Source organism: Leptopilina heterotoma, unplaced genomic scaffold (assembly GCF_015476425.1).
Source record: "Leptopilina heterotoma isolate Lh14 unplaced genomic scaffold, ASM1547642v1 Lhet_114, whole genome shotgun sequence".
NCBI classification, from domain to species: Eukaryota; Metazoa; Arthropoda; class Insecta; order Hymenoptera; family Figitidae; genus Leptopilina; species Leptopilina heterotoma.
This window is the reverse complement of record NW_025110833.1, coordinates 5,906,303-5,931,124: the sequence shown is the minus strand read 5'-3', so window position 1 is coordinate 5,931,124 and position 24,822 is coordinate 5,906,303. Positions and strand designations below refer to the sequence as shown.

Genomic DNA, 24,822 nt, shown 5'->3' with positions numbered 1-24,822 from the left:
AATTATTTTAATTAATTTAATATTGAATATAATAAAAAATTTAACAAATTGAGAATTAAAAATTAATGAGAATTTAAAAAAATTTATGAGAATTATTGAAAATTAAATAAATTGAGAATTGAAAATTAATAATTAATAAACAATAAAAATTTTAATTTAATCGAGTTTGTGTTTTTTGAAAATTTGTTTTCAAATTTAAAAAAAAGGGAGGCACAACTATTTAATTTTCATGCCGAAGCTAATAATTATATCATTACACATTATTAATCGGAATATGTTCGATGTTCGCAAAAATCTATGTTTATATAATTCGTTGTGTCGAAACATTGCTTTGACCACACGTGTTCTTTTTAATTATTTATTTTTTTTATTTTAATTTGTCACTTCATATTTGCTCGCTAAAAAATATGCGGTATAACAATATATATTATTATTATTTATATAAGCCCAATACTCGAAATTGTCATCTATATAAATTAATCGCGCGTGTACGTATTCATCGGTTAATCACTCATTACGTGTTTCTTTCTTTTTTTTTATTTATTTATTTGTGTGTGTATATGAATTTCTATATTTCATAATTTTATTCATTCAAAAAACTATCAAAGCGTTCGTGTATCAATTTGTTGAAATTTTTTTTTTTAATTTTGTTCCTTTTGAGACAATCATTCGGAGATTTTGAATTTTTTTATAGTATTTTTCAAGTATTTTTTTATTTTATTATTATTCGTTCATTTCAATTATTATTTTTTTGTTTCATTATTATTCGTTCATTTCAATTATTATTTTTTTGTTTCATTATTATTCGTTCATTTCAATTATTATTTTTTTGTTTCATTATTATTCGTTCATTTCAATTATTATTTTTTCGTTTCATTATTATTCGTTCATTTCAATTATTATTTTTCGTTTCATTATTATTCGTTCATTTCAATTATTATTTTTCATTTCATTATTATTCGTTCATTTCAATATTATTATTTTAATTATTATAATCGTTTATTTTAATAGTTGATAGTTTAATTATATGGTATTCTTTATAATTAATAAATTTGAATTTTTTTATCTCTAACAGTTGTTAACTTCAATAGTTGATAAACATTTAAAATTATTTTTTGCTTCAAAAGTTTGTAGTTTCGGTAATTTTTAACTTTATTTGATAGTTTAAAATTTTTAATAATTATTAGCTTCCATAAATTGGTATAGTTTCTATCTTTGGTAAGTTTTATAATATTAAATTTAATAATTTTTAATTTTAATAATTGTCAATTTCTATAATTGTTAATTTCGTTAATTAATTTCGATAATTGTTCATTATAGTAAATTTCAATAATTTAGTTACTAATTTCCAATTTCTTTGATTTTGTGAATCTGATTTTAAGTTTTAACGTTTATTAATTTTAATTTTAATAATTGTTAATTTGAATAATTATTATTTTTAGACAGTCGATTCGACGAAATTTTAATTTTTAATAGAAGTAAATTTTAATAATTATTAATTGTTATTATTATTTCATCAATAATTACTAAACGTAAAAAACGATTATTAAACAATTAGCAGAGTAGTTTGAAAATTGACTAAAAATCTCGAATTGTTTTTTAAAACTAAAATTTATTGATCAAACTCAGTTACTCAGGAATTAGTTTCCTTGAAATTTCTTCCTCTCTTTTCTTAAATTCAATACAATTTTTACTATATGTCTTTCGTTGTATACTTATTTTAACATTCTTCCCATGAAAAGAAGGATTTTCATTTTTGTATTTCCGTAAATGCAAATTGAAAATTTCAATTTGAAAAAATAAAGGTTCCGAATGATTGTCTACATAGAATGAAAACGAACGTTTGTCATAGCTCTCTCGAAATGAATCGTCCCACTCGTAATCAAGACAATGGATTAAATTCAATTTCCCTAGGATCATAACAATGAAAATCGAAAACTGAACCAATAACCGAACACATACGACGATTCGGGAATTGGATCGCGTGACTAGAAACCGTACTAGGCATAATAAACTATCATGTATAGATATATTGTATATAGACTAGAGTGACTAGACTTGTCAATCGTTTTTTGACAAATTTTTTTTTGTCTTTTTTTTGTGTTTTATGCTTAAATTACTGGACGTTTTATCTTTTTGTTTTTTTTAAGGATCTGTTCTAGTGGTTTTTGGTTACTGGCACTTTTCTAATTAATCTACGGCAAACCTTTCCCATATTTGGGAGTATTGGCAGAATGATGGTGGTTGTTGTCCCTGCTAGCTTTGGTCGAATTCTTTCTGCTACAAGCCACGATTGTTGGGTAGATTGGTGGAGACTTGTTGTTGTTGTGGAACGTCGTCTTCGCGGAGGCAGGCGGATTCGAGGTGTTTGTTTAGGTAGGACTTGAGGGCGAATGTTTTGTGGCAGCGGGAGCACTCGTAGTTCTTGTCGGCCGAGTGGGTTTGCATGTGGGCACGGAGGTTGGAGCGATCGGCGAAGGCCTTGCCGCAGTGGGCACAGCCGTAGGGCTTCTCGCCGGTGTGACTTCGGAGATGGCCCTGGAGGAGCCAGGGACGGGAGAACATTTTTCCGCAGACGCCGCAGCTGTGGGCTAACTTGTGAGTGAGGACGTGCATGGCTAGGGCGGGCATGCTCACGTAGGCCTTGCCGCAGTGGATGCATTTTTTTGCCGATTGGGAGTCGAGACTGCGATGGGTTTGCTTGTGTCGGGAGAGGTTGGATGAGGTGGCGTATTGTTTGCCACATTCGGTGCAGGTGAATTTTGGCTTCTCGGGTTGTTCGGGTTCCTTCTCGGGTACGGCGGCGGTGCTGGAGCGACGTTTCGAGCGACCGTCGGAGACGAAGAATGCCTCGTAGGTGTAGGCGACGGTTTTGTTTGAACCGGAGTTGCTGTTGTCGTCGGTGATGGGCGATGGGGGGGAGGGAAGTGGTTCGTGGTGATGACGCTCCTGTTGCGGGAGATGCGCTCGCCCCTCGCAAGGGGAGACTAGGACAGATACGGGAATTGGGGTTTGAGAGGATGATTGTGGTAAAGGTGGTGGAGAAGGTAGATTAGGAGGAGGAGGGACGCCAGATGGAATTGTGTGAATGAAAACGGAATGATTGGGAGCAGCTGGTGAGGCGCTGAGGTCTAGGATGGCTTGAGCTGCTGAGAGGTCTTCTTCGGCAGATGTTCGGATCTCGGAGGGTTGAAGGCTGTAGGGTCGGTAGATGTCCTTCTTTTTTGGCGGTAGGGAGAGAGCGGTGCCGGTTGAGGTGAAACACATGGAGAGACTTTTCCTTGGTGGTAGAGTGAGTGATTGGTGATTTGAATTGATCTGATGCTCCAAATGATGTGACGGTTGAACTGGAGGTTGCGGCGGTGGTGGTGGTGATGGTGCCACTGGCCTCGCCAATTCGGCTGCTGAACGAAGGGTGGCGTACTTTGGTGGTTCCTCGTGATTGATCCAGGCCTCGTGCGTGTAACCTGGAAACGAAAGTTCATGTTAGGCTTTCGGGTTAGTTGTACAAGGACCTATATATGTCTGTGTGTTGGACAAGATGTGGACTAAATTAAGATTCTGGGCCAACAAACCGCAGAGATGGATCGTTGAATTGCACTCGGATAATTGGCTCAGAAACTGATAAGATTTACTCCGATTTTCGCTTCGGAGAATTTTAATTAGTCTTATTGTTTGCAATGAACAATGGGCGGCTTGCATTACTAATTTGGTTTAATTGCTTTTTCTTAGATGAATTAGTCGATTGGTAATCTATTTAAGATGATGGACAACTTGTTGCTGAAATATCTTATTGCATTGTACTTTATAGCTGATAATAGTTTAGAGCAGATAGTGATTTATAGCAGACAGCGATTTATAGCAGATAACGAATTACAGCAGATAACGAATTATAGCAGATAAAGAATTACAACATTTAACGAATTACAGCAGATAAAGAATTACAGCAGATAATGTCTAGTAAAAATTTTAATCCACCAAGAAATCTATAATATATGGTACATAAAAAGTAAAGATTTTGATCTCTTAGCCACGGTTTTTCTACGGATATCAAATTGGGACAAAAAACAAAATCAAAATTGTTGCGATGCAACAATTTTGATTTTGTTTTTTGGCCCAATTTGATATCCTTATTTGTGGCTAAGAAAAGTTCTCCAACACTTGCATTGATTAATCAAAAGACTCAAGTTGCAATATGAAACATTAAAACAATTTGAATTGATGAGTGAGATGATACAAATTTGTAGAATTTCTTTTTTTTGGGGGAGGAAATATAGAAATGAGTCAAAACCCCTCTCCCTGTATGGTTCATTCAAGGAGAGAGTGATTCATGTGCTTTCTGGCACATAAACATGGCTCTATCGTGTAATCCAAAATTATAGGAAATGCCACCCTAGAGTAAACCGGCAAATAAAGACATCTGCTTCCTTATTGCCATCGAGAATTTTTCCCCTGGTCTTTTCGGAAAAAAAGAAAATATACTATATAGGATATGAAATTGTGGACAATTTGAGAAAATCACTATAATAGAAGGGGAATTCCTATTTTTCGCGCATGGGTTCGAAATGGGCAAGTATATGCATATTTTTTGGAAAAGAAAGGAGGAAATTGATGACTCATTTGAAATTAATTCATTTCGTAATTATAATGTATGGTAATTGTAAATTGAGTACAGACAGCTTTTTGCTTTTTTCATTTGATGGATTAGTCTAGTATGACGTAAAAATTTCAATAATAAGGGTGCATTTAGACGGCTGCCGAAAAGCAAATGATGCATTTGTAATATTTTAGGGGTTATTGAACTTAACCGTTTTGACAGTTGCTTCCCCTTTCGAACTTTCTTTTTCGAAAATACACACACATACCTTTTTTCTATTTATTTCAAATTAGTGGTGAATTATCTAGAATTTATGAATTCTTCCTTTTTAAATATTTAAACACACCTCTTGTTTATTTAGATTCATTTCGAATTAGTAGTCAATAAATAATAACTAGAAATAAATAATAACTAATAATAAATAATACACAATAATAAATAATACACAATAATAAATAATACACAATAATAAATAGTACCAATTTTTAAATTTGAAAGAATAAAAAAACAAAAAATTCAATTAAAAAAGATGGAAAAATTAAGTTATTTTTATTTGTGTTTTTATTATTATTGCAGAATTCTCATTAAGGGAGAGAAAACGGTTTTCCTTCGTAGGGAAATAATATTTTTCCGCAGTGTGCAAAAGAATCCGATTCGATTTGAAAACGATCTAATTTCAATTCCAGCTTTCAAATCGCTTTCGGACATTCTTGAATCTCAAGTTCGTGAGCAATGTCATTAAATGAAAATTGTACCTTTTCTGAAGAGAGAGAGAGAGAAAAAAAAAGGAACAATTCTCATATCTGAAAATTGGATTGCTCATTTCCTGAAGATTCTTGCTATGAGGAAACAAAAGTAGCATAACAATAAAGAAGAATTTTTTCTTATTTGAATCTTAAATACAATTTCACTCTACTTTTTTCTTTAAATAATAATTTCAATTTTTGAATGATTAAAAATTCCCTTTTTCACTTGTCAAACTTTTCGAAAAGAAAAGAAAAAGTGTCTATTGAGGAGGGGAAACTATCATTGAAAAGAGAAAAGTCTCATATTAGAAGAGCAAAAATTATTTTTTCTTTTCGAGAGGGAAATTTATTTTTTTTTTTTTTGGGGCAGGGAAGGATTTATTTTTTACTTTCTAGTACACGTCGAGATTGACGGTAGGGTTTATTATCTCTTTTTAGACAAAATATTTCCCCCTGAGGGTCTCTCTCTCGCTCTCTTGAATTCACCACTGGTTGCTCGCGGTAATAGTAAGCTATATCTACATCATTTCCTGCAACGAACAGTAGCAGCTGTTTGTGCCATGTGCGAGTAGCGAATCACCAGACGAAAAGCGAAAAATACACACAGACGCACACAGACATGAATGTAGAAACACACATATAAGGAGAAAATGTGTATGTTGAACATAATCTCTCGAAATCTGTTGCACATATCGCACGGGCACACATATTGTGAATAGATAGTAAAATGACGCCTAGACACCAATAATATTGTGTTCAATGGCTTTAACAAGTTTAAACGCCATGGCTAATAGTTGCTGTCAAATTTCAACAGTTGAAATATAATCTCTGCTTTCGAACAATATATTATAGATTGCGGAGGCAGGGAATTATCGAATTCCAGACATTATTTATTGTCCTCTTTTTTTAATAAATGTCGGGGCATTTTTTTTTATAAATAACGGAAGAAATTTAATTTGTCTCGCTTCTTTTTTTACTCGTTGTGGTTGAAAATATATTGCAGCAGTAGAGTTTGTACTTCAGTTGTTATCGATTTCAAAATTATTGTTATTTTCTACTATAATTTTGATTTTCACTGTTATAATGGTTTTTAGTTACTGGCGATTTTAGATACTGGTAATAATTTTAGTTATTAGTTACTATCATTTTCAGTTACTGTCGATTTTAGTTACTATTAATTTTAATTTTGATTGATTTTAGGTATACCAAAGATTTCTGGTACAAATAATGAAATTAGTTATAAAAAATAATAATTAAATGATATTGTTAATAATAATAATTAAATAAATTAATATCCTAATACAGGGTTGTCACAGGTCAGGGTAGTGAGGGAATTCGGAAAAAATTAAATTTTTAGAATTCATAAGAAAATTCTGAATTTTTGTGTTTTTTTTTTGTTTGCTTCATAAACTATGAAATTACCACGAAATCTTAAATTTTTTCTATTTCTGACAATAATTTCTAATTAAATAACTTCATTCATAAATAGATGAACTTCAAACGGTATTAATTTGAAATTTTATAAAACTTCAATTTTGAATGAATTCAATTAGAAATTTTAAAGAACTTAGATTTTTGAAAAATTGTAATATTTCAAATTCTTCTGAAATTAGTTTAATTTTTTAATTTTTCAATATCTAATTAATTATTAAAAATAATGGATTTATAGAAGAATTTTAGCTAAAAATACTACAAAAATTTGCATTTTTAAGAAGTTACAAATGATTGCTAAAATTCAATTATGTTCAAAAGTTTAAAAAAATTCTCGTCAAAATTACAATTATCTTTATTAATAATAAAATTCTTCTGCGAAATTCAATTATTTTCAAAAAATTTAATAAATTTCTCGACAAAATTTCAATTATTTTACAAAAATTTTCTTCAATTCAATGATTTTCAATATCTACTATTTTCAAAAATTTTCCAAAAGAATTCAATTATTTAAAACAAATTTGGATAAAATTCTACGAAAACATTTAACTATTTTCATGAATAATAAAAATATCACAGGAATTCAATTATATAGGTATAAATTTGTAATGAATTTTTTCCAAATAATTCTATTATTTTCATAAGTAATAAAATTTTCATAGAAATTCAATTATTTAAAATACAAAATTTCATAAAATCTTTTGAAAAATATCAATTATTTAAAAAAAAATTTATAAAATTCATCGCAAGAATTCAATTATTTAAAAGAAATTTAACAAAGTTTTTTTCAAGAATTCAAATATTTTTATAAATAATAAAATTCTTCATCAAAATTCAATTATTTTCATGAACTTGAATAAAATTCGTTGGAAGAATTAAATTATTTTCAAAAGTAATAAAATTCTTCGCAGAAATTCCATTATGTTTAAAAATAAAAAAAAAATCCTTATCAAAGTTTCTAGTATCTTTATAAATAATAAAATTCTTCTCCAAAATTAAATTATTTTCAGAAAATTTAATAAATTTCTAGCCAAAATTTTAATTATTTTCAAAAATTTTCCAAAAGAATTCAATTATTTAAAACAAATTTTGATAAAATTCTACGAAAAGATTTAATTATTTTCATAAATAATGAAAATATCATAGGAATTCAATTATTTATAAATTTGTTATAAATTTCTTCGTAATAATTGCATTATTTTCATAAACTATACAATTTTTAATAGAGATTCAATGATTCTCGTAAATAATAAAATTCTTTTTAGGAATTCAATTATTCTCATAAATAATAAAACTCATCGCTGAATTTCAATTATTTTTAATTCAATTTTAATCGAATTCCTCGAAAAAATGTAATTATTCTAAAAAATTTTATTAAAATTCGTCGAAACAATTTAATGATTTAAAAATTTATTTTCGAATATACGAAATTTCGTCTAAAATTGAATTGTAAACAAATGGATTTGAAAATTATTAAAAGCTTTTTCAAAAATTATTTTAAATTATTGATTTAAAGAAAAATTTTAATTTTAAACATTTTTTTTTAAATTATTATGTAAAAAAATAATAATTGTTAATTCAATGGAACTAATAAAAATTCATATTTCATATTTTATAATAATATTCTTAAAAGTCATTGAATTTTAAAAGATTTTAATTTGAATCTTTTGAAGAATTTTAATTCCTATGTAAAAATAATAATGATGAAATATTTATTTAAAAAACAAGTTATTGTTGTTTTCGAATAATTTTACAAATTGGAGAAATTCGTAAATAAATGTAATAGAACATTTTTTTTGAGTATCTAATATTTTTTAAAATAATTAATTTGACGAATATAATATTTTTTAGGCTTATTTTGAAAATAAAAATTACTCTACACACACGAGTGTCGACGTGTCGTCGAAATAAATTGCGCCTGTTTGCCCAAGAATTTGAGATTGGTTTTTGTAGTACTTAATCTGAAATGTTTTTATTTGTTTGCAAGAGTCATGTCGGAGATTCTCTCTCGTTTAGGTTGTGAGTTTGAAAAAGGGAAATCTGATCGTTTAGTGCTTTGGAGACTGTGTACAGTAAATCAGGGAAAAAAAGCGAGAGGAGAATTCTTCCCCCTTATATCGATCTCGTTATATGGGTGTACGTCCATTATATTGGCTCTGAAGTAAAAGGAAGTCAACATTAGATGTTTCCGAACGTGAATTTCATCAGCAAGTATAGGGAAGGAAAATCGATAAGAACAGATAGTGCATGACAGTTTTGTATTTATGTGTATACATCAGGACTTTCTTCGTTTTTATCCTTTTTTTTCTCCTTTTTCAATTTTTTGTTTCAATTGACTCAGAAAGATTTAAATGGAAACTAAATTTTTAATTTTTTTTTTAATGATCCACAAGTTTTTAAGGTTCAAGTGAATCCACAAGTTCTTAAGGTTCAAGTGAAGGAAATAGTTTTCGTTTAAAATATTTTTATCCCTCTTTACCTAGCAAATTTTTTTAATATTAAAACTTGCAACATAATTTGAAAAATTTATTGAATATTTTAAATATCCATCTAACGTTTCGATAAAAACTTTTTCCATTAAAAAATTTTTCCCCCTTAAAACTGGATTTTACAACAAATAGAATTTTCCATTAAAAAAAAAGTAAATCTTGATAAGGTAGTTAAAAAAATACATTCGGAAAAGTTGAAAAAATGTCAATTTTCTGTTTGGGAAATTTAGAAAAAATAAAATAGATAAGAAATTTTTATCAATAATGTTCGGATTGGTAATAAAAAAAAATAGAAATAGATAATGATCGAAAAAAATTTTATTTTCAAGTATGATAACAATTGAATGATAGCAATTTGTATATGGGATTATAAAAATAAGATGAATAAATTTTCTTTTAGTTTTCTTCTCCCTATTCTCTCTCTCTCTCTCTCTCTCTCTCTCTCTCTCTCTCTTTTTTTATAAATGAAAATGTTTTGTCAACTAACGATTTTATTTATATATGGTACAAATTTTTTTTTCTTCGAGATATATGCATTGTGTGGAAAATAAAAGGAGGAATGAACTTTCTCTGAAAAATATGACGAGAGAAAACTATATCCCCTTATTTTTTTTCTCCCTCAACTTTCCTCCCACAACCCCCTGGTAAAACTCACTGGGAAAGATTAATAATCCTCCATTGACAATATTAATAGTAAATATATATATATATATTTTTTATCATTTTTCTTGTAGTATTTTTTTTGCCCATATAAAAAAACTAGAATAAAACAAGATAAATATTAGAGTGAAAATATTATTTCAACAGTTTTTTCTTTTTTTTTCATTTTGAATTCAGTATCAGAAAATGAAAATTTTCATTTGGGAGATGAAAATAAATATTTCATTTATTATATGGAATTCTGTGCGGAGACCTAAAATATATATATATAATAATAGTAAAGGAGGTTTTTCACCGATCGATGAATGGGGGAGTTCGTAAATAATAACGAACGATATATTCGAAAGGTTAACAAGAATTGTAGAGAGAGAGAGAGAAAGAAGAAATTAAATTATTAATGAAATATTTATCCGAAAAGTATTTTGCTTTTTTCGTAATGAATTATATAAATAAATAAGTTGAATTAGTTGTTTAAAAAAAAAATATTAAAAAAAGGAAGTAATTTAATTTGATTTATGTTTTGGTTTACTGGAAAATTAACCATAATTAATGTCTACCATAATTAATTAACCATAATTAATAACTACCATTGATTATAATTTTGATTTGTAATTTTAATTACAACAATTTTCGGATTTAGTCGTGGCATTAATATTGTGTTCATGATTAATTATAATTACCATTAATTATAATTGCCATTAATTATAATTACCATTAATTACAATTACCATTAATTATAATTACCATTAATTACAATTACCATTAATTGCAATTACCATTAATTATAATTACCATTAATTACAATTACCATTAATTACAATTACCATAAATTATAATTACAAATTAATTGTAACTACCATAAATTATAATTACCAATTAATTACAACTACCACATGGTTAGCTACTATTAATTACAATTACCATAAATTGTAAGTACCATTGGCTATAACCACTACAAATTATAACTACCATTGGTTATGATCACCATTAATTACAACTACCATAAATTATATTTTCCATTGGTAATAACCACCATTCTTTATAACTACGATTGGTTAAAGTTATCATTGACTTTAACTACCATTAATTAAAACAAAAATGACTTTTTTACTATTAATTAATACTACCATTGACTACCATTTTCAATCATTAATTAACAATACCATTGACTACCATTCTCATACTTTACTGCAACCACTGATTAAACTTGATGGTAAATATAAATAATGATAAGAATCAATGGTGGTTATAATTAATGGTAGTCAGAATCAATGGTAGTTAAAATTAATGGTAAATATAATCAATGGTAGCTATGATCAATGGTAATAATTATTGTTGGTGGTTGTAATCAATGGTAAATATAAACAATGGTAGTTATGATGAATGGTAATAATTATTTTTGGTGATTATAATCAATGGTAAATATAATCATTGGTAGAAATAATCACTGGTAAATGTAATCAATCGTAAAAATTATTAATGGTAGTTAAAATCAAGGACAAAAATTATTAATGATAATTATAATCAATGGTAATAATTATATGAATGGTAGTTACAAATAAATACTTGCCATAAACTCTGGTACAGTCAATAATTAGTTAAACATTTTTATTATTCTTTGATTATTATTATTTTTTTTATTAAATTATTTTTTTGATTATTATTTTTTGATTATTTTTTGTTGATTATTTTTTTTTTGATTGTTTTTTTAAATTATTTTTTTAATGATAATTTCAAATAAACGAAAATTAAATTTGAGACAAAAAAAAATATTTCTCTTCTTTTTAATATGGAAATTTTCGTTATTGAATGGCGAATATTTTGTGAAGGAGAATATGAAGTATATTTTTTCATTAAAAAGTATAAACCACTTGTTGTTTCGTTTTTCTTTTTGTTTTATCAATTTTCGTGCATTTTTTTATGTCACTGTATACATATATATATATAGAAAAATACAACGGCGATAATGGATAGAGGCATGAACGACTATAAAGAAGGAAAAGCAGTCGTATCGATATCCATGAATATTTTACGCTACACTTTTAGCAAAGCAGAAACAAGATATAAAAAGATACTTTCCTATCAAAATAATCGAGAAACTCAAACAGGTTGTACATGACAAACACTATTTTTACACTTAAATTGAACTACTTTTTATTTTTATATACACGCTTATATATGTGTATGTGTGTGTGTGTGCATAAGAAATAATTATACATTAGTCTCGTTACTTCCTCTAAGTGAATTTTATTCGATGCTCAGTGTAAATAGCGGGATTTTAATTTTTTTCTGCAAATGTGTAAAATAAGATGAACTTTAATAATAATAATAAGAATAATAATAAAATTATTATTATTATTCTTAAAATTCATCCTATTTTACATATTTACAGAAAAAATAAATAATACAATAAATAATAAGATTAATATTATTATAATAATTATTATTATTTTTACCAAATCTGATGACGAAAAAAAAATACAAAATTCTTCAGATTTTAATTCAAAATAAAAATTATAATTTTGTAAAAAATATTATTATTATTTTTAATTATTATTTATAAATAATTATTAGGTATTATTATTTATAATATTATTTTTATTATTATTATTTTTTTTATTACTTTTTTTTTATTATTATTATTGTCAATTATTATACTAATCATTTTTTTTTTATAATTAGAAATTTTTATTTTGAATTATAATTTTGAATGATTTTATCTACATTTTTTTGTCATTAGTTTCAGTAATGATATAGTTTTGAGGTATTAGCTTATATTGAGAGACGATGTATAATGATTCTAACCACGCAACCATGTAAAAGCTGCACTCGCGGATCGAAGACAAAGAGTCCCTACAAAGATGCATTACGTGACAAAAGGGGCGCAAAGACACTTCGATTGGTCTCTCATAATATGCTTGTTGGCGAATAAAAACTGTTGCATTTTTTTTTCGTCAAATTATTTTCTCTTTGTCTCGCAAAAAAGTATCTATTTTTTAACAATAAAAAAAAATACAGCAATAATAATAATTGTCAAAAAAAAAGATAAAATTATAAATAATAATCATCAGAAAAATAATAATAATAATAGTAATAATAACAATGATAATTTAGATAATAATTAATAATTTAATAAACAAGAAAAAGTAAAAATAATAGTAATGATAACAAAAATAATTTAGATAATAATTAATAATAATGATAAGCGACAAATAGTAATAAGAATACTATAAAAATATAACAAATTAATTAAATGGAAAAAATTAAATTGATTAAATTAAAAAAAATTAAAAATTTGTTAAAATTTGTTAGAATGATCAATACAAATTTATTTTTCGTCTACATTGAAAAAGACTCTATTGGGATTTTTTTCCTCTTTTTTTTTTAACAGTCAATACTTTCTATTAATAGATTAATTAAACGTCAAAGAAGAGGGCCATCATCGTGACTGTACAAAAAAGAAAACCACCTTTCTTAAAGATTTGCATATTCTTCAAGTTTGTTCTCTATCAAATTTTTTTTTTCCTTCTTTTATTCTTTCTTTTTATAGTATAAGGAAATTTCTTTTTTTTCAACTCTCCCTTCAAACTTGATGAAAACTTTTTCACCAAATTTCAGACTAAGCTATATAACTCGATTTCAGAACAGAAGTCAAATATTGACATCAGAGCTCAGGAAGTTTGAAAAAAGGAAAGTTTTTTATTTTTTTTTTGAGAAAAAAAGGGGAGAAGTTTTTTCATATTGTATATGGCTTGATTATGAAAATTTTAAAGTTTCACTTATACATTTTGGGGGGGGGGGATTTTTCGTTTCCTTTTAGGAAATTGTTTTCTTTTGACTAAATCGTTCTGACAATGAAATGTAAATGTAATTATTTGAGGAATTAACATTATAATTGATTTCATAATAATTAATAAATTAATGAAAAGTTAAGAAATTAATTAATACATAAATAAATTAATAAATTATTAAATTAATAAATTAATAAATTAATTAATAAACAAATTAATTAACAAATTGATAAATATTCAACAATTGCTTTGACAGATAACTTTATAAATAAATTACAATAAAATAAATAATAAATAATTAGTATAATAATGGGAAATAATAATAATAATAATGCCAAAAAATAATAGTGATAACAATATAATGACATTATAATAAAAAAATATAATGAAAATAAATCCTTAAAAAAAGAATGGAATGTAAATAAAAAAAACCAATTAATTACTGAATATTAATTAAAAGTTGTAATATCAATATTTACAGTTTGGATTAAACATTTAGAAAAATATTTTTGTTCTCAATTTAGAATATTGTTCATATTTTATATTTTTTTTTTTTATTGTAAATTATTATGGTTTTTAATGGCAGTGCATTTGAAATAAAATTTCTTGTTTTCATTTTTTTTTTTTTTTTGGCGAATTTTTAGTGCTGTTTGTTGGGATAAATATGATTTTAATATTAATTACTTTATAGTACTTTTGCATTATATAGTCACTCGTTGAACACACTATTAATTTACGAATGAATATGCTATTTATTATTTTACATACGCTTTGTGTAAACACAATGTATTCTGCGTGCACTTTTGATGAATAATGCACACTTCCCTTTAAATAGAATATGCAAATCAATGCAAGTTATTGCATTTTCGTTTCATAATTTTCCTCACATTTTGTAAATTATCTGTTATGCCGCATCAAAAAAAAAAAAAAAAAAAAAAAAAATTGCACCTAAACATCAGTTTTATAAAATGGGTTATGAAAAGAAGGGCAAAAAAAATTTTTAATAAAAATAATATTACTATTTATTCATAAAAATAATATTACGTTTATTAATTAATATTATAAAAATAAATATAAACAAAATTTTTAATTAAATGGGAAAATAATTAATAAATTAATTTAATTAATATAAAATAAAAAATAGTATCAGAAGTGTCATAAATTGTTCGTAATAGTTGGAAAAAAGTCGCACATTATTAATTTTAAAAAAAGTATATTTTGCTTTTGAATAAAAATAAATAAACTAAAAATGCAGCGAATTTAATAAACAAAGAATGAAACGTAAATTGAATAATTCACTTGCTCGTAAAAAAAGAGGTGCTATCGCAACATTGTCTAATATCTCAAGATGTAATATTTTTTCTTCACTTATCAAAAATCCACCGAAAGCCAGAGCAATCTCATAATTCATTCGCATTTTATATTTTTCCCCTGGGCACTTGGCCCCCAACAGCTCATTTGTATAGTCTCAAAACTTCCCCGTCACAACTCTATACAACATTTTACCCTCCATGAAAAAGAGAGAGAGAGAGAGAGAGAGAGAAAAAAACTTTTAAATTCCCAAATAAAAATATCGAATTGATATTTACTGTATATTATAATAATAATAATGCTAATAAAAGTAGGACAATCAACAGGCTAATTTTTATTTTCCTTTTATAGGAAAGAAAAGACAACATTGTTGTATTAAATGCGAATAATTTTAACGAACAAGGGTAAATATAAATCAATGTCCATATATAGGGTTTAAAAAAATAAAATGTCTATAACATTGATATTGTGTATTTCTGTGTCAATATATATATAAAGAAAAGAAATATAATATACACGTAAAATAGAATTTTCTCTGGAGTTAAAGAAATGTAAAATTCAACTCACGCCCACATGTTCTAAAGGGTGTGGCACTCGGAGAATCTGCGAGTTTAAAGGAATCGAATTCCACACTTTGATCTCGATACGCGATTATTATTTTTTTTGTGGCGTTGCCACAGTAAAGTTGCTTTGAAAAATAATTTTTTTATATTATGTTATAATTTTTTTTTATTTTATTAATTCAAAATTGTAAAGACAAATAGAAATCATCAGAATTTTTGTCACTTCTCTTCATTAAAAGACTAAAATTTTGTTAAATATTATGTTTTGTCAAATTGAAATAATGCAGATTTTTGTTCATTACTTCTCAACAAAATTAAAAAATTGTTAAACCACTGTTATTAAGAAATAGAAAATTTGTTTATTTTGCATTATTTTTGTTTATGAATCACAATTTTTTTAACAAAATTATTATTTTGTTTTAGAAAAAGAGCACAATTTCTATTTTTAATCTTATTTTTAGAACAGAATTTACCACAGGAATTAAGACATTCAAAAATTTCAAATTCAAACCTTTTTTAAATTAAAAAACTTATAAAAAGAATTGTTATAAAACATGAAGATATCGATTGGTCCGAGTCGAAGACTCGATTTCTTCATGTTTTCTAATAATTAAAGATGACCGAGAGATAAAATCATTATTTTATGTTATAAAAATATTGTCACTGAAACTTCATCAAAATTATTTTCATCATTTTAATTCAATTATTATTTTTTAGAATTTTGAATTATTAAACTTCATCAAAATTATTTTCATCATTTTAATTCAATTATTATTTTCTAGAATTTGAAATTATTTTTTATGAAAATAATAATTGAATTCCTGTGAAATTTTTATTATTTATGAAAATAATTAAATGTTTACATACAATTTTATTAAATTTCTTTTTAAATAATTAAATTCGTTTTGGGAAATTATATTAAAATCTGAGATATTGAAATTATTAAATATTAAATCATAGAAATTATTTATTTATTTATTTATTCAAAACACGAAATTAAAAAATTTTTCGAAAATAATTGAAATTAGGACAAGAATTTTTTTTGACATTTATGAAAATAATTGAACTTTGGATAAGAATTTTGTTATTTACAAAGGTAATTTGGATTTTTACAAGAATTTTTTTTAAATTTTGAACATAGTTGAATTTTATAAAAAAGATTTTTTTTTATTTGAAAATAATAGAATTTCTGCTATTACTTGTAATTTTTCCAAAATTGAATTTTTTTGCAGTGTTTTTAACAAAAATTTAAATTAGAAAATTTTTAAATTCCATTACTTTTAAAATTGCTAATTTTATTTCAAAAAGGCGTGAATTGTTGCTAGTAATATTTATTTGCAAGAAAGAAAATTTACTAGAAATTTTATAGTTGTACCTACTTTTTGGGTATTAAATTTAATGAGCGATTTTATTTTCTCTCGAAATTATAGTTTTGAGTAGGACTTTAAGTACGGAAGGTTCTAATTTTTATTGAGGATTTTAGGGACTATTAATTTTAATTATTATGAATTTTCTAATCGATTGTAAATTTCAGATTTTTTTAATACTAGGCGAATTTTAGTTTCTTAAAATATCTATGGATTTTGTTTTTTTTATACTTTGTGAATTTTTGTTTATTTTGCTCTGTGGATTTTTTGTTTTTTGTACTTTGTCAACTTTTTGCTTTTTATACTCTAGACGTTTGTTTTCTACCCACCGTGAATTTTAATTTTATATTCTTTGTAAATTTTCGTTTTTTTATACACTCTGGATTTTTTTATCCTTTGTAGATTTTAGTTTTTTATATACTCTGGATTTTTTTATACTTTGCAGATTTTAGTTTTTTATACACTCTAAATTTTATGTTTTTTTAATACTTTTTGGTCTTTTATACACTCTGGACTTTATTTTTTTATACTCTGTGGATTTTAATTTTTTATATTCTGTGAATTTTAGAGTTATTTTTGAAATTATTTGCAAATATCGATTTTAAGGTACTATTAATTTTAAGTGTAATGGATTTTATACTCGTAAATTTTGGTTACTATTAATTTTAATGTTCACCTGCGAATTATAATTTCAGTCTATTTTGGGTACTATTAATTTTATTTACTGGCAAATTTAGTTACTATATCGATTTTAATTGTCAAATTTCAATTTTTACTATTGACTTTAATAGTTACTGTTGAATTTATTTACTATCAATTTTATTTACAAACGAATTTTAATTGATTCTTAAATTTTTGTTCTTATTAAAACTATGAAAAATAATTCCGGAAAAATTCACATATTTTATTATTATGTTATTATATTTATTATTATTATTTTATCATTATTATTACTATTATTAATTTAAATTTACTATTTTTTTAAAATAAAATTTTCTAAAATTGACTACTTGCTTTAAATGAAAATTTCCAAAATTTAATATTTTATTTCTTGTAATACTTGCTCACTAATTAGGAACTTTATTATTTAAATGATAAAATAAAGGGATCAAAATAATTTATGGTTAATGGGAAAATATATCAGTTGATCAGACAATATATTTGTCTTCTCTACAAACAACCAAATGGTGTCTATAGATCTTATCAACCAGATATTCCATTCGGATAATATGAAAGAAGTTAATAAAAAATACGTAAATTGAACATTTAAGGAAACAAAAAATATGTCAATTTATCTGATAATAAAATAATTTATTTATATACAAATAAAATATATTTTATTCATTTGTCTATTAATAATTCGAGAGTAAATGAATCTTTTTATATTTATGTAGAAAATAATTTATAATAATTAATAATAATTTAATAATAATTTAATAATAGTAATAATAATAATAATAATAATAATAATAATAATAATAATAAAAATAATATAATATTAATAGTAACATAATATTAATAAATAAATTAAAATAGTATAATTATAATCATTTAATAGTGATGTATTTTAAAAGTATTCTTCTTTATTTATTTTTTTTTTTTTTGTGAAAATTGTATAATTTTATGGCCGTTTGCGGGTTATATGTTTATGAAACCGCTAATACCCAGAAAAAATGAACCCTCTGTGAACTGTATATATAATATATTCCTGGGGAAAAGTTGCAACTATATAGTTATATATTTCATGCTATTTTACTGATAATTCCATTAAAGAGGCAATGGTCGCATGAAATATTACTGAAATAACAATAATTTTTCCCCTATACATTTATAGTTTAATGTAATAGGACTATTTTCACGATAAATTTTTAACGTTCCAAATTTCTGAGAGAGAAAATTACCATTTCGACTGGAAATAAAACATATAAATGCCATTTAAAGATAACAATAGTGATTTATTTTTTTTTTGTTTTTTGCATTATTAAAAAATTAAATTTATTGTAGGAATAATTTTTATACTTGAATCAGAAAAATAGTAATAATTGTTTATTTCTTATTTAAAGACAAATAAATTTGTCTTTTTATTTTTAATATTTATTTGTTTTAAATAAACTTCGAAATAATTTATTAGTCCTAATAATTATTATTTCCTATTATTATTTACTTTTTATAATTTTTATTTTTTATTATTTTCTATTGTTTTTATTGTTATTATTTTCCAGTTTCATTTTTCATAATTTTTAATTTTTACTATTCAGATTGTTTATTATTTTTATTTGTTAACATTTTAATTTTTTGTTATTTTTCAGTTTTCTATTATTTTTATTTCCGACTATTTTTATTTTTTTTCTATTGTTATTATTAAGATATTATTTATTTATAACTATGTTTTGTAAAAATAACTCTTATTTTTCCGCGAAAAAAGACAAAAAGTGATTCGAAATAACAAAAGGTTGAAATTATTTAACAAACGTAAGCTGTTACATTTCCCCTGTTTGTACGAATTTCGCTTCAAGTACTCGGTAATATTGTTCGATGCAATCATGGATAATAAATTCATTGGGTATGGTGTATTCCGAGAAAAGCAGTTCAATGCAAAATAATTTATTCAAATTAAATTACTTATTCAACAATTAATTAAATTAATTTTATGTTGTCATGTTTTCAATACAATTTGATTAAAAATTATTTATTTATAAAAAACATCTAAGAATGTAAAAAAATATTTTTATTAAAGTTATTAACCATTATTATTGTTATTAATAATAATAGATAATAAATTTAGTAATAATAATAAATAAATAAGTAATAAATAATAAAAATTAAAATAATAAAAACAATATTAACAATAATAATAATATTTTTTACAATATTACAATTATTGTTAATTCTTATTCATATATTACAGAATATTTAAATATTTATGAAACTTGCAATTAGTTTAAGGAATTTTGCACTTAAAAAAAATCCACAAATTATGAATTAGTGAAAAAATATTTTAATTTTGTTTTTTAATAATAAAAAAAGGTATAGAAGTCTTGTGAAGTCTTGTGAAATAATGTAATAAAACGAATTATATTGTTCAAGGAAAATATAAAAATGAATTTCCGGATATAATAAATCGTTTATTATTGAAAAACAGAGAAAAAAATCTTATAAACTTCTTGGAAAATTGAGACATGAAAATCGAAATCTTTGTGGAGAAGAAAAATTTTAAACAAAAGGAAACGTAAAAAAAGAACAGTAATAATTGTTTTGGTTTTTGGAATTAAATTTTCGTTTGAAAGCAAAAATTCATTAGGCTAACGGTAATAAATTTTGGTTACAATGAAATTTTGTTTGGAAATTAAATTTGAGTTCAAATCGAATTTTGATTAGAAGCAAATTATGGTGAGAATCAAATTTTAGTTGGAATTTAATTATTTCTTGGCCTTGGCTTTCAAGGTAAAATTTCTTAGTTCTAATTAAATTTTGGTTAGAAGCAAAGTTTTTTTTTCTTGGGATTTTTTAATTTATAACAAATTTTTTGTCTAAATTTTCGGTTTTTAAAAATTATTTTTGTTTAATTTTAATTTAACAAAATTTATTTTACCGCTGCAATTAAATTTTCATTAGAGACAAATTCGTTATTTGAACGAATTGTGGATTTTGATAAATTTTACTTAATATTTATATGGTTTAAAATTAGTTTATAACTTTTAATTAGTTAATTAGTTTTGCTATAGGTGCAATTAATGAAAATTTCAGACTAAGAGAACAATTGTTTTTATAAAGATAACTTTGTTTTGAATAAGTCACATGTTTTCTCGCGAGGCTATCAAATTTAATTTTTTTTTCTGTTTTGAACTAAATTTTGTTTGGAACCGAATTTTTTTCGTTCTAAAGAATATTTTGCTTGAAACAAACCTTTGGCTCTGAACAATTTTTTGGTTTCAAATAAATTTTTTTTTTTAGTTTCAAACAAAATTTTAATTCGAACCAAATTTTGTTTCGCTCTAAACAAGATTTTCGGTTAGAAACAAATTTATTTCTTTTTTTTCTGAACAAAGTTTAGGTTGAAACCAATTTATGGTTGAACTATTATCGTTGAGCTAATTTATGGTTTAACTAAATTGTCGTTGAGCTAATTTATAGTTGAACTAAATTATCGTTGAGCTAATTTATGCTTTAACTAAAATTATCATTAAACTAGGCCTCTAGTTGATATAAATTATCGTTGAATAATTTACAGTTGTCATAACTATAAATATTGCATTAAACCAAATATTTTCCTCTTGTTCTGAACCAAAGTTACTTGGGACTTAAATTCGGAAAAAAAATCATCATCACTGAGGGGGAAAAATTAAAAAGAAATAAAATAAAACTCACCATGATAGTAAAGTGCACCAGATGCATTTAGAGGTGGAGGACTGGGAGCAGTGGCCCCAGCAGTGGGACTATGTGGGCTCCAACAGGTCTGTGTTCCTTGTCGATTATTATCAACATCGCCAACAACATCGATTTCCTCCTCCTCAGTCTCACTTCTATCCCTCTTCTCCTGGAGATTGACCTGGTCGCCAATAAGACCTCTCCCAACTGATGCAGCAATACCATCCGCAGCAACAATTTCCTCATCCAATGTCTCACTATCCTCGACCCTGTCCGGCCACGGATACGCCTTCCATTTCTTTGCCATCAAACACCTAGGCATCGTTGATTTTTTCCTCTCCCCGAACTTAATGATTTCTGTTTCTATTAATGATGCTCTAAAGTAATGATTTCTTTTTCTGCTGATGCTCTAATGTAATAATTTTTTTTTCTGTTGATGCTATAATTATTCCTCTCTCTGTTAATACTCTTTAGAAATGATTCCTCTTCTCATTAATGCTCTTTTAAAGAAATTATTTCTTTTCCTGTTGATGCTCTTCTGTTCTGTTCTCTTTGCTCTTTCTGTTACTTTTAAAGAAATGATTCCTCTTTCTGTTAATGATTTTAAAGAAATGATTTCTCCTTCTATTAACGATCTTTAAAGCAATGATCTGAATACTGAACTTCTTGTCAATAAGGTTGTGAAGCGATCTGTTAAAGTAATGATCTTCTTTGGTAGCAAAGATCTTTTAAAGAACTGATTAAAAGTACTGGTAGGTCCAGTAGCAAAGATCTGTAGCAAAGATCTGTTAAAGTAATGATTCAAAGTACTGGTCTTCTTTTAATGCAATGATTCCTCAAAGTACCGATCCGATAAGCAATGCTCTAAAGTACTTGTTTAGAAAAGCTGATGTTTTAAAGTAACGAAACTTTAAAAGTAATGCTAATAATAGTTGGTGGTTGTAATAATAAATGATGTTGATGATAATCGAGGGTTGAAGACTCAGGTCACGCGGCAGCGCATACACCAAGCGCAGCAACAGGATGAACGACAGCAACAGTACGTTCAGCAACAGGAGCGCCTTCGACGCCGGCGTCTACGTCTCGCACGCTTCCTCACACTAAAGGGTAACTTCCACTGACAACTCGTGGCCGGCTCCCAGGTCGAGGGTCGCCCTTCGAATATCGTCATCGGCACTGAACACTATCCCCAATTCCCGCCACCATTTTTTTTTTACTTTTGGCCCTTCCCCCTATTTTTTTTTTTTGTTTTCAAAAAAGTGTCAATTGGACAAACTATAATACATTCACTTTTTTTCCTCGTTAAGTAACGGAAACTTGATTTTCGTTTGGTTATTCGCTACTTTCGTTATATTCGCGAATTTTCTTCTTGTGGATTAGTTTTTTTCTTTGGTGATTGTTAGAAATGAAGATTGAAAGGGAAGGGTGAAAAGAGAATTAGAGAGAGAGTGAGAGAGAGTAGGAGGAAAGAGAAGAGAAGAAAATAGTAAAAGAAGAAAAATCCTTGTAAACTGGCCCCGTGGTGGCCCTTGCCAGGGATGGGCACTAATAACGCGGAATGGGGCGCGACTGCTTAGCGGTGGCGCTCTCTCGACACTCGGTACCCCAATGTTGCGTCTCACCCCTCTACTGCGGCTGTGCACCCTCACGGTCTATGCAAAGAGTGGTGGTGAGTGTAGTGGTGGAAATCGTAGTGGTAGTAGTGGATGGTAGTAGTGGTACAAGTATAGCAATAGTGGCAGTGAGCTAGCGTACAGCAGTAGTGGTGAACTACAGACAGGAGGGTGTCGATCCCGCTGCGGGGGAGCCGATTGTATGCACAAATGTTGTTTCGAAGGTGTTGGTGAGTTTTCTCGGTGGTAGTGGTGGTGGTAGTGCTCCTGGTGGTGGTGGAATGGCAAAGGGTCTCTCGTTTTCAGGGGGGGGGAGAACGACAGAGGGATAGCGCACGTCTCTGTTTCGTGCTCCCTACATTTACAAGTGGGGCTGAAAGAAGAGAGAGAGAGAGAGAGGGGTGATTTTACACGAGAGGGACGAAGGGTTGTTCGTTTTCTCTCTTATTCTTGTTAGGCGAGGGAGTTTTCTCTCTTACTCCATGTTCCTGAGGTATTTATCTCTCTTACTCCTTTCACCCGGGGCATTTGTCTCTCTTACACCTTTTGGCAGATGTATTTTTCTCCCTTACTCCCTTTAGTTTCTGCTGCTGTCTTCCTTTCTCCTTTTGGCAGATGCATTTTTCTCCCTTAATCCTTCTAGTTTCTGCTGCTGTCTCCCTTTCTCCTTTTAGCTGAGGCGGTTTGCTCTGTTACTCCTTTTACTTTAGAGTGCTGTCTCTCTCTCTCCTTTTACCCGAGGCGTTTTTCTCTCTTTCTCTTCTTAGCCGACGTTTTCGTCTCTCTTGCTCCTTCTAGCCGAGGCGTTTTACTCTTTTGCTTCTTTTAGCCGAGGCGTTTTTCTCTCTTACTCCTTTCAGCCGAGGCGTTTTTCTCTCTTACTCCTTTCAGCCGACGCTTTTGACTCTCTTGCTCCTGTTACCCGAAGCGTTTTGTCTCTCTTACTCCTTTTACCCGAGGCGATTTTCACTCTTACTCATTTTACTCGGTGCAGTTTTCTCCCTTGCTCCTTCTACCTGATGCTGCTATCCCCCCTCTCTCCTGTTACTCGAGGCATTTTACTCTTTCTACCTGATGCTGCTGTCTCTTTTACTCTTTTTAGAAGAGAGATAAATATTCTCTCTCTTTTCAAAAGACGCGCACCCATTTCTCTTACTCCTTTTAACATCATCTCTCTCTTAACTTAACCCAACTTTCTTACTCTTTCTTTTCGAAAAGAGAGAGGGAGTTGTATTTCTCTCCTTTTTTTCTAAGGGAGAGAGAGAGGAAGAAACATTCTTCTTTCTTCATCCTTCAAACAGATGCACCCATATTTCTTACTCTTTTCCTAGGAGGGAGAGAGGAAGAGTAGAGGAAATACGGAGGAAAGAAAGAGGAGGGAAGCATCCTTCTTTTTCACTCCTTCAAACGGAGAGACCCATATTTCTTACTCTTTTTCTAAGAGAGGAGGAGAAGAGGAGAGAAACATCCTTTTTTCTCTCTTCTTCAAACGGATGCTTCCGTATTTCTTATTCTTTTCCTAAGAGAGAGTAAGAAACGAGGGGAAGTGGAGGAAAGAAGAAGGTAGCCAATGAGAGGGAAAGAGGAGGGAAGAAAAGAGGGGTAGTGGAGGAAAGAAGAAGGTAGCCAATGAGAGGAAAAGAGAAGGGAAGAAAAGATGGGTAGTGGAGGAAAGAAGAAGGTAGCCAATGAGAGGGAAAGAGAAGGGATGAAAAGAGGGAAAGATGAGGAAAGATAAGTGTGGGAAGGAAAGAGATAGCTAAGGAGAGAAAAATATGGCTAATAAGTGAAGAAGATCGAAACTGAGTGATGAAAGGAGAAAGAAGAAAAGAGGGAGAGAGAGGAGTAGAGATAAGTGAGGAGATGAGTGTGAGAGAGACAGTTGG

At 27.2% G+C, this 24,822-nt stretch overlaps 1 protein-coding gene and 1 long non-coding RNA gene across 2 annotated transcripts in view; one reads left to right on the top strand and one right to left on the bottom strand.

Moving 5' to 3' along the window:
• LOC122506916 overlaps positions 1–24,822 on the top strand; it is an 87,887-nt gene that overhangs the window by 56,337 nt on the left and 6,728 nt on the right. The gene's annotated exons all lie outside the window — the stretch shown is intronic.
• On the bottom strand, positions 1,448–23,709 carry LOC122506861 (transcriptional repressor scratch 2). Its single transcript, XM_043619247.1, has 2 exons — positions 21,324–23,709; positions 1,448–3,467 (listed from the first exon to the last, which is right to left on the bottom strand). Exons 1-2 carry the CDS (start codon positions 21,643–21,645, stop codon positions 2,281–2,283), a joined length of 1,509 nt encoding a protein of 502 aa, XP_043475182.1. The 5' UTR covers positions 21,646–23,709; the 3' UTR covers positions 1,448–2,280.

Coding starts and splice junctions, on each gene's coding strand:
- LOC122506861 (XM_043619247.1), bottom strand. CDS start 21,645: ATGCCTAGGTGTTTGATGGCAAAGAAATGGAAGGCGTATCCGTGGCCG. Junction 3,468..21,323: donor TGGTGCACTTTACTATCATG/GTGAGTTTTATT, acceptor TTTCGTTTCCAG/GTTACACGCACGAGGCCTGG.